Genomic DNA, 11,354 nt, shown 5'->3' on the forward strand with positions numbered 1-11,354 from the left:
TGGAATCAAGAATGGCATTCTGGTGGCAGAAAACTTCTGGGAGCAATTTTGATGAAAGTAGGCCTTGACGTGAAACTGGCAAATTGCAGACGTGGAAACATCTTTAACATTTTGAGCACTCTAAGGAAGTTTCCAGAAACTTAACTTTCATCCGAGGAAAAATGCATTGCTAGCCCTTCCATTGGCAAAGGCAGCCTCAAAACTATAGGTAGATGCATGATTTTGCATTTTGGGGTATGTTTTGGTGACTGCAGCCAGGTAGACAATTAGTATTTAGTGTGAGACGAACAATCCTTGTTTTTGGAAAGAGACCCTCAACCTGAGCTCTGATGGTCTTACTGTGAATAAGCCCCATCACTACTGATGGCTCTGTCTCTTGCTTTCCCACCCCAGCCTACGTGCTGGTTTGCTGCACAGTGTGGCAGAATCCCTGCCAGGTCTGGATGTACCCCAGAAATAAGGCGATGGGGCTTAGTCTGGGCATGCATAGAACCCAGAGTTGAGTGGTTATTGAGATCACTGAAGTAACTCTCCCTAAACACGTTGGGCAAAAGCAATGCTGATATCAGCTTTGAAGCATGGAACTAACTATTCTGGTTCAGTTTATAGGCTTTGGGAGATTTCTATTTTTAGTCATCATTATTGTAATTGTTAAAAAATAAAGTTGGTCCAGGTGCAGCCCCAAGAAAGGCAGTTCAGTTGGTTGAGCTCAAAGTATTTGTTTTTTCTTGTGGTTCTATCTTTTTGCCCTGCACACAGAAACAAAAGTCTGCACCCCTCACCCCCCAACCAGATATGTCTCTTCTCTCTCTTCCTCAAAAAAAAGTGTATGTTGGGACAGATCTCCCCAAGGCTGTATACCATCTCTGGCTGTTAACAAAACCCTCAGTTACTCTGTGATACAAAAAAAATAGTAATGCTAATTACTCATCGCTGGCCAAAAATACTAAAAGATCCTTTAAGAAATGTAAGTAACTAGGAACAAGTTATTCAGCTATTTGCACAGCAGGCCCAGGTTGTTTAACAAGAGAAAAGCAAAAACTTCCCTTAGTATCATTTGTATGAGTTTGTTTCTGAAAAGCCATCAACTTAAAAATGTATTAATGAAAGGTCGTCGAAAAATATCCATGAGGGCAACTCATTTAAAAATGTGCTTCATGAGAGTATATCTCTAGTGTGGAAGGGAGGTCATAGGAGGATAGTGAGGGAGGTCTTTGTCAGACTTCCGAAGGAACTCAGGTGCTCTTAATGGATCATTGGCAACAAAAGGGAGAGTACAACTTTCAGGTCTTGAATTTCATGATCTGCTGAGAGTGCATACATTTAGTCTTTGAGTTAGTCTTTATAAAATATTTCACAAAACTTTTTTTAACCTATAGAAATTCATTTCTATACATTTAATATATTTTTATTGTATAAATTATTCTCATCTTTAGTGCCTTCTTTCACTTTATAAATGGCAAAATAGACAATCAACATCATAAAGCTAATCCCAGGTGGAGTCCTCTCCTTTTAGTAAGGTCAGTCCTCCATACTCTTGTGAATTTTATGAAATGCTTGTCTTTGCAGATGCCAGTCAAAGAAACTACACACTTATCCTTCCCTGATATGCTGTCTCCAAAGGGACTCCTTCCTTTTTTCCTTCTTTCTTTCTTTCTTTTTCTTGGTAAGAAATCAAAGGATGTGCATAGTTATAAAATTGGAAGTGTACCAATTACAGATGTGGGTAATGGGAAGGTTGGTGAGGTTCAAGTGCTGGCAACTTTTCTTTAAAGCAAAAAACACAGAGAGATCAGCAGCTAAATCAGCTCTGGACATCTGCTGGGGTGAGGAAGGCTGCCCATCTCTTGGGCAGAAAGCCTGTCAGAGGTTCATCCCTACACCTGGCACTTTGAACAAACCAAAGCCTTCCTGCATACTGCAATGTCTTTTCTGTCCCACCCTTTGGCCCCTCCGTTTCCTTCATGGCTTCACACAGTTTGTGTTGTACATTCATAAAAATTCACATTGACTGCAAAAACATAAAATGCAACAAAAACATAAAAGCCTCCAAGTAGTATATTATATGTATTTTGTTCTTCTAAATGCTCTTCTGTTGTTGTCAGAGGTGCAGTAGCTAATTTATAACTTTTCCTTTGAGGGAATCCAGATGAAAGGCCCAGATTGCTCTTCAATAACAAGCTTGCATTGGGTATATATATCTTCTAAGGTGTCTCCTTGGACAATAGCTGTTAAAAAGGGAAACACACTCAGAGTTAGGAATCATTTCCTAAGTGGTGAAGATCAGTTGTCAGTCACACAGTGGAAGCTCAAATCATGACAAACAACTCATCAAGAAGTTTAATATTCCTTATCATTTCTAAGAAAAAGCAGAAAATTCACATAAGCAAGGCCACATTAACAATATTTTAAAAGCATATCCTGGATCAGTAATAAATACATCCCAGTTTTTCCACTTTGTACCAAGCTTGTCGGTCGTTCTGGATAATGAGTCATTCATTTATTTAACAAATATATGTGCCTGCTCTGAGCTAGGCACTGATCAATTTTCAGATTGAGAATTCCTTGTGTATCAAAGAAAGCTGGCCTTATATTCTCCATAATATAGTTATTTTGGCAGGGGGAGAAATTCAGATATTTTAGGCAGAGGAAATAGTATGGGTTTTGGAGGAAACCTTAGTGGGTTTTTTTATTTGTAAAAATTTGTGTAACAAAACACTTGCCATTTCAACTTTTACATGTATGATTCAGTGACATTAATTACGTTCATCATGCTGTGCAACCATCACCATTATCTGTTTCCAAATTTTTCTGTCACCCTTAATAGAAAGTCAGTGCCCCCTAAACAATAACTCCCCCTTTCTCCCTCCCTCCTGTTCCTGGTAACCACTAATGAAGTTTGGTCTCTCTTTATAATTTGTCTATTCTAGATATTGCATATAAATGGGCTCAAACAATAATTGACTGACTTATTTCACTCAGCATAATGTTTTCACGGTTCATTCATGTTGTAGCATGTATCTGAACTTTATTTCTCTTTATGGCTGAGTAATATTCCATTGTATGTATATGCCACATTTTGTTTATCCATTCATCTGTTGATGGACATTTAGTTTGTTTCCACCTTTTGGTTATTGTGAATCATGCTGCAGTGAACATTGGTGTTCAGGTTTCTGTTTGTGTTCCTGCTTTCAATTCTTTTGGGTATATACCTAGGAGTGGAATTGCTGGGTTATATGGTAATTCTATGTTTAACTTTTTGAGGAACTGCCAAATTGTTTTCCAAAATGTTTGCACCATTTTACAATCCCACCAGCAATGGAGGAATCTTCCAATTTCTCAACATGCTTGCTAACACTTGTTGTTTTCCATTTTTCTGATCATAGCCATCCTAGTGGAGGTGAAATGGTATCTCATTGTGGTTTTGATTTGCATTTACTTAATGATTAATGACATTAAGCATCTTTCTATGTGTTTGTTGGCTATTGGTATATCTTCTTTGGTGAAATGGCTATTCAAGTCCTTTGACTATTTTTTAATTGGGTTGTTGGTCTTTTCATTGTTAAGTTGTAGGAGTTCTTTATATATTCTGGATATTAAACCCTTATCCAATATTTGGTTTCCAAAAATTTTCTCCCAATCTGTAGGTTCTCTTTTCTTTGTTAATGAAGTCCTTTGATGCACAAAAATTCTTTAATATTGATTAAGTCCAGTTTATTTATTTTGCCTTTTGTTACTTATGCTTTTGCTGTCATATCCAAGAATCCATCATCAAAAACTAGATCCTAAAGTGTTACTGTTATGTTTTCTTTTAAGAGTTTTATGGTTATAGTTCTTACATTTAGGTCCTGGGTCCATTTTGAGTTAATTTTTGTATAAGGTATGAGGTATTGGGTCCAGCTTCATTCTTTTGCGTGTGGAAATCCACTTGTCTCAGCAACATTTATTGAAGATATTATTCCTTCTGCATTCTTGTCAAAAATAAATGGACCATGGATGTATGAGTTTATTTCTAGACTCTCAGTTCTGTTCCATTGATCTATCATTATATCTAACTATATATCTATCATTATAATAGTACCAGACTGTTTTGATTATTGTAGCTTTATAGTATGTTTTGAAATAAGGAATGTGAGTCCTCCTACTTTGTTCTTATTTTTCAAGATTGCTTTGGCTGTTCAGGGTCCCTTGCAGTTCCGCAGAAACTTGAGGATTGGCTTTTCCATTTCTCCAAAAACAGTTGTTGGAATTTTGATAGGGATTGCATTGATCTATAGATCACTTTGGGTAGTATTGGCATCTTAACAATATTAAATCTTCCAATCCATGAACTTGGAACGTCCTTCTATTTATTTATGTCTTTTAAAATTTATTCTGGTAAAGTTTTATAGTTTTTGTGTATAAGTCTTTCACCTCCCGGTACAAATTTATTCTTAGGGATTTTTCTTTTAGATGCTATTGTAGATGGAATCGTTTCTCAATTTCCTTTTCAGATTGCTCATTGCTCATGTATAGAAACCCAGCCTATTACTGTGTGTTGACCTTGTATCCTGCCACTTTGCTGAATTTGTTTTATTAGCTCTAGTAGCTTTCCTCTGGATTCTTTGGGAATTTCTATATATGAGGTCATGTCATCAGTGAAAAGGGAGCATTTTACTTCTTCCATCCTGATTTGGATACCTTTTATTCCTCTTTCTTGCCTAATTGCTCTTGCTAGGACTTTCAGTAAAATGTTGAATAGAAGTGGAGGAAGTGGGCATCCTTGTCTTGTTCTGATCTTAAGGGGGAAGCTTTCAATCTTTCTCCATTGAGTATGACTTAGCTGTGGGTTTTCATAAATGTCCTTTATCATATTGAGGAATTTCCCCTCTATTCTTAGCTTTTTGAGTGTTTTCAATAATGAAAGAGTGTTGCATTTTGTTTAAATGCCTTCTCTGCATTGATTGAGATGATCATGTGGTCCCCTCCCCCACTTTGTTCTGTCAATGTGGTATATATTACATTGATTGATTTTCTAACGTTGAACTACTCTTGGATTCCTGGGATAAATCCTACTTAATCATGGTGTATAATCCTTTCAGTATGCTTTTGGATTTGGTTTGCTGATATTTTGTTGTGGGGTTTTGTATATATAGTCATAAGACATTGGGCTGTAGTTTTCTTGTAGTGTCTTTGCCTAGCTTTGGAATTAGGGTAATGCTAACCTCATAGAATGAATTAGGAAGTGTTCCTTTCTTTTCTATTTTTTTGGAAAGGTTTAAGAAGGATTGGGGTCACTTCTATAAATGTTTGGTAGAATTCCCCAGTGAAGCCATCTGGTTCAGGACTTTTCTTTATTGGGAGGTTTTTGATTACTGATTTAATCCCTTCACTCGGCATGGGTCTGTTGAGATTCTGTTTCTTCTTGAGTCATGGTGGGAAGTTTATGTGTTTCTAGTAATTTGTCCATTTCCTGTAAGTTTCTAATTTGCTGGCATACATTCTTCTTAGTAATCTCTTAGGATCTTTTCTATTTCTGTAGAGATGGTTGTAGGGAGCCTTGGTGTCGCAGTGGTTAAGTGCTCGGCTGCTAAGTGAAAGGTCGGTGGTTCAAACGTACCAGCCACTCTGCAAGAGAAAGATGTGGCAGTCTGCTTCCATAAAGATTACAGCCTTGGAAACCCTATAGGGTAGTTCTATTCTGTCTTTTGGATCTCCTTGAGTCGGAATCAACTTTATGTCAACAGGTTTGGTTTATTTATTTATTTATTGGTTTAGGGTTGGTTGTAATGTCCCCACTTTCATTTCTGGTAGTAGAGATTTGCATCTTCTTTGTGTTTCTTTGTCAGTCTAACTGTTTGTTAATTTTATTGGTATTTTCAAAAGACCAGCTTCAGGTTTTGTTGATTCTCTCTATTTTTCTAGTCTCTTACTTTTATATGTGCTCTGATTTTATTTCCTCCCTTGTTTGCTCTTCTTTTTATAGTTCTTCTAGTCGTAAAGTTAGGTTAATGACTTGAGATCTTTCTTCTTTAATGTAGACGTTTACCACTGTAAGTTTCTTTCTGAGCCCTGCCTTCACTGCATCCCATAAATTTTGGTGTATTGTGCTTTCATCCACCCCTGAGTATTTTATGATTTGTGTCTTGACCGATTGGCTTTTTTTTCTTTTTTTAAATAATATTTTATTGTGTTTTTGGTGGATGTTTACACAGCAAGTTAGGTTCTTAGTTAACAACTTCTGCATAGATCATATTGTTCAGAGACACTGGTTACATTTTTTACTGTTTGGCTTTGTATTGCTGTGTTGTTTAATTTCCACATATTTGTGTGTTTTCCAGTTTTTCTTCTTTATTAGCTTCTAATTTCAGTTCATTGTGGTCACACAGATGCTTTGTATGATTTCAAGCTTTTTAAATTTATTGAGACTTACTTTGTGACCAAACATACAGTCTATCATGGAGAATGATACATATGCATGGGAGAAGAATGTATATTGTGCTGTTATTGGGTGGAGTGTTTTAGATATGTCTGTTAGGTCCAGTTGGTTTATAATGTTGATCAAATCCTCTATTTCTTTATTGAACTTCTTTATAGTTGTTCAGTTGACTATTGAAAGTGCTGTATTGAAGTCTTCAACTATTACTGTAGAACAGTCTATTTCTCCCTTCAAGTCTGTCTATGATTGCTTTATATATTTTGGGGCGCTAATGTTAGGTGCATATATATTTACAACTGTTACATCTTCTTGATGAATTGACCCTTTTTTTCATTATAGAATGTCATTGTTTGTCTCTTATAACTGATTTTGACTTAAAGTCTATTTTGTCTGATATTAAAATCACTATCCTAACTCTCTTCTGGTTACTATTTGCAATGATTATTTTTTTCCATTCTTTCACTTTCAACCTGTTTGTGTCTTTGGGCCTCAGATGTGTTTCTTGGAGACAGCAAATAGTTGGATCATTTTTTTTTTTTTTTTAAATCCATTATACCTCTGTCTGGCACTCTTGATTGGAGTGTTTAGTCCATTTACATTCACAGTAATTTACTAATAAGGAAGGACTTACTTTTGCTATGTTGTTGTTATGTGTCTTATAACTTCTTTGCCCTCATTTCCTTAATAATGCCAATATATGTGTTTTGTTGATTTTTTTGTAGTGAACCATTTTGATTCTCTTCTCCTTTCCTTTTGTGTATACTTTTTAGTTATTTTCTTTGTGGTTACCATGAAAATTACATTGATAACAAATTAAGTAACATACAAAAACTATTCTTCTACCACTCTTCATTCCCCTCCCCCTATGTATGTTGTTGTTATCACGTATTACGTCTTTATACATCATGTGTCCTGTAACATATTTATACTTACTTTTATGCATTTGCCATTGTAAAGCATGAAGGACGTAATTACTAGTATTATCAATCAAAATTACCTTAAAACTGGCCCTTATAACCTTAGGAGGCAGTGAGCTTATATTAATGATGGAGGAACAACTCAGAAAAGGAGGGTGAGTATTGTTGCATAACTTGAAGAATGTAATCAATGTTACTAAATCGTACATGTAGAAACTGTTGAATTGGTGTAGTTTTGCTGTGTATATTCTCAACAACAACAAGATAAATAAAATTTAGGAACAAAAAAATACTAGGCCTTAAACTTGACCACAAGCTAACCTTTAATGGAGATCTTTTTCTCTGTGTATGACTTTGTGTTACTGTCTAGTGTCTTTTTTTTTTTTCATCTGAAGGACTTCCTTTAGCATTTCTTGTAGTACAGGTCTAATGGTAATAAACTCACTCAGCTTTTGTTTATCTGTGAATGTCTTAATTTTGCCCTCCTTCTTGAAGGATGGTTTTGCCATGTTCTTGGTTGACAGTTCTCTTCTTTTAGCACTTTAAATATATTAGTTAACTGCCTTCTGGCCTTCAAGTTTTCTGAGGAGAAATTGACACTTAATCTTTTTCCTTTGTTTGTGACAATTTGCTTTTCTCTTGCTGCATGCAGGATCCTCTCTTTAGTTTTTGAGAGCTTGATTATAATATGTCTCCATGTGGCTATCTTTGGGTTTATCCTACTTAGAATTCACTGAACTTCTTGGATTTGTAGATTCATGTGCTTTGTCAGATTTGGGAAGTTTCTTTTGTCAGTATTTCTTAAGATATTCTTTCTTTCTTCTCCTTCTGGGATTCCCATGATGTGTATGTTAGTTTGCTTGATGGTGTCCAATCTTTCCATTAGGCTATACTCATCAGAAGGAGCCCTGGTGGTGCAGTGGTTAAGTACTTGGCCGCCAACTGAAAGGTCGTTGGTTTGAACCCACCAGCTGCTCTGTGGGAGAAAGATGTGGCAGACTGCTTCTGTAAATATTACAGCCTTGGAAACTCAATGGGTCAGTTCTGTTCTGTCCAGTAAAGTCACTAAGAGTCAGAATCGACTTGATGGCACACAACAAAAATACCAGCCTGCTCAGCAGTCTTGATCCATCCCTCTGTTGCTCTTCAGATTCTATAATTTCGATTGCCTTATTCTTTAGTTTACCAGTTCTTTCTTCTGCTAGCTCAAATCTGCTGTTAAGCTTGTCCAATGAGTTTTTCACTTCAGTTATTGTATCTTTAGTTATAGCATTTCTGTTTCATTTCTTTTTATAGTGTCTAGCTCTTTATTTAGAAGGAGCCCTGGTGGTACAAAGGTTAAGTGCTTAGCTGCTAACCAGAAGGTCAGTGGTTCAAACCCCCTGCTGCTGCTCTGTGGGAGAAAGATATGGCACTCTGCTCCCATAAAGATTACAGCCTTGGAAACTCTATGGGGCAGTTCTACTCTGTCCTACAGGGTCACTATGAGTTGAAATCGACTTGACAGCAGTGGATTTGGTTTTTATTTTATCTCTTTATTTATATTTTTGTTTTGTTCGTGCATCATTTTACTGATTTCCTTCAGTTCTTTGTATTTTCCTTTAGTTATTTGAGCATGTTTAATATTGTTGTATTATATTTTTTCTAACCTGTTCATTACCTGGGCTTTCACAGACATTATTCTTCTCTCTTCATCTTGTTCTTTTGAATAGGCCATCATTTCCAGTTTCTTTGTGAGCCCTGTGATTTTCCTTCTGCATACATGATGCTTTGAAAAGCATTAATTTCTTCAAGAAGCTCTCAGGTGGGCACAGCCTTTAGTCTTTGCTCACTGCTCACTTCACTGTTCTGTGAAAGTTCTGGTTCAGGCCAGAGCAAGGTTTCAGTCTTTCAGGTAGCTCCCAGATTGATCAGAAAAGATGCACTGATCAGTTCACCCTCAGGCAGGCATAGCCTCAGTCTTTACTCACTGCTCCTTCTACTCTGTGAGAACTTCGATTCAGGCCAGACCAAGGTTTCAGTCCTTCAGAAAGCTTTCAGATGAATCAGAAAAGACACGCTGATCAGCCTGTCCTCAGGCTGGCACAGCCTTTGGTCTTTGCTCTCCACTCCTTCTGAGGCTCTGTGAGAGCTCCTATTTGGGTGATACCAAGGACCTAATCCTTTAGGCTGATCAGAACATACACCCTGAACAGTCTGCTAGCAAGATCTGCCCTATTTAGTTCTGGGCCAGATGTCTGGGCCCTTCTTAGGGCACAGGAGAGCCATGGGTCAGCTGGGGCCACAGCTGCAGCAGGAGGGAGAGGGACAGGGACAGTGAAAGAAATGATTTTCCTGCTGTTTGAAATTCATTCTTGTTTCAGTTTTTAGTTCTTTGCTGGCATCCTTTGCCTACCTTTTCAGAGTTCTTAAAGGGTTGATTATAGATTTTTTTGTTGCTTTTCTTGTTGTTCATGTGGGAGGGTCAGGATACTAGACCTGCTCATGCTGCCATTTTGTCGGCATTCTGAAGAAACCTTAATAGGAAATCTTTAATAGGAAACCTCATTTATTCTCCAAGAAATTTGGTAAATTGAGATTTTACCATATAGGTTTATGCATATTGAGAATATGATCAGTACTTATATAAAACAAAAATAGGCAGAAATATAAACAAACTGACTAAACTGTATATTGCCTAAAACACCAAGTCACTTGTAATAGGCCTAAATACATTTTATCTCCTTTGAGAAAAAATTTCCTTGTTGATAGATCTGAAAAACAGATTGATACCGTATGTATGACTGTACGGCTTACATATGAGTTGCTACTGAGACCTGGGTTAGATCTTCAAAAATAATCTTCCAAAGATATTGATTATTGTATTTTATTCCTGAATAGAAACCACTGGTCAAAATGTACATTGTTTTTATTTAATTTTCCTATGTGGATATACTTACAGGGTGAAACATAATTCATATCTTTGTTATTGATAGAAACTTTACTTAACATTGCCTGATTTGACATATTCACAAACTACTAAGCCACTGGCTCTTTCCATATTCTTAATAATATTAAAAAAAATCTAATTTCACATAATGGTAATTCAGGATGAAAGTTCTTGTTTATAAACCGTGGATATTCAGTTGTAAGGCAAGTTCCTTAAAGTTTGATTACTCTCTGGATTTAATCAGTGTCCATTGAAAATATATAAGACTAAAGAATCCAAGACAGCCACTAGAAGAAAAGCTTCCTCTATTCCCCAAACTTTCTTTCCAAGAAATATCAAAAAAGAAAAAAAAAATAGTTTTGCATTGAGTCTGGACATGGAATTGAAACATATGGAGATGTTTCAAGCATAGTATTGATGTGCTGCTGATGGGGACAGACCTATAAGTCACTTAAGCAGAGAATGGAGGTCCTAAGACTACTTCTCAAGGGTAGCTGCTTTGGATACTGCCCACTTTCAGCTTCAAATTTTCCGTTTTCAAGTTTTCTGATGATATCATGGAGATAGTTTAATTAGGTATAAATGCCTAAAATGCTCTTTAATAGAGGGAGATAGTTCAATGGCTTCTGTTACTTATGAGTTTTTTTTTCCCTTCTGTTTTAAAATATTTTAGTTTGTTGTTGTTGTTGAGAATATACACAGCAAAACATACATCAATTCAACCATTTCTACACGTACAATTCAGTGATGCTGATTACACTCTTTGAGGTGTGCAACCATTTTTACCTTCCTTTTCTGAGTTGTTCCTCACCCATTAACATAAACTCACTGCCCCCTAAGGTTCCCATCTAATCTTTGGAGTAGCTATTGTCACTTTGATCCCATATAGATAGTTCTTAAAAGAGCATAATGCTCAAGGTAGACATTTTTTACTAGTTAAGCTAAACTATTGTTTGGTTTTAAGAAGACTTCAGGCAATATTTTTGGTTTAAGGCTATTGTTTGGTTTTAGGAAGACTTCAGGCAATATTTTTGGTTTAAGGCTATTGTTTGGTTTTAAGAAGACTTCAGGCAATATTTTTGGTTTAAGG

At 36.3% G+C, this 11,354-nt stretch overlaps 1 protein-coding gene across 9 annotated transcripts in view; it reads right to left on the reverse strand.

Annotated features, from left to right (window-relative positions):
• Nucleotides 1-239: 239 nt before the first annotated feature.
• DLG2 (discs large MAGUK scaffold protein 2) overlaps nucleotides 240-11,354 on the reverse strand; it is a 2,186,317-nt gene continuing 2,175,202 nt past the window's right edge. For 3 of the 9 annotated variants that reach the window (XM_023739767.1, XM_004385500.1, XM_023739768.1), the window contains one exon: nucleotides 2,122-2,228. In XM_023739767.1, coding sequence (XP_023595535.1) covers nucleotides 2,122-2,228 — 107 coding nt within the window. Of the gene's footprint in view, nucleotides 2,229-11,354 lie in introns of all 9 variants that reach the window. The other 6 variants (XM_004385499.2, XM_004385504.2, XM_004385503.1 and 3 more) reach the window with 6 other exon arrangements.

This window comes from Trichechus manatus, unplaced genomic scaffold, assembly GCF_000243295.1.
Source record: "Trichechus manatus latirostris isolate Lorelei unplaced genomic scaffold, TriManLat1.0 scaffold00140, whole genome shotgun sequence".
In the NCBI taxonomy this organism is placed as follows: domain Eukaryota; kingdom Metazoa; phylum Chordata; class Mammalia; order Sirenia; family Trichechidae; genus Trichechus; species Trichechus manatus.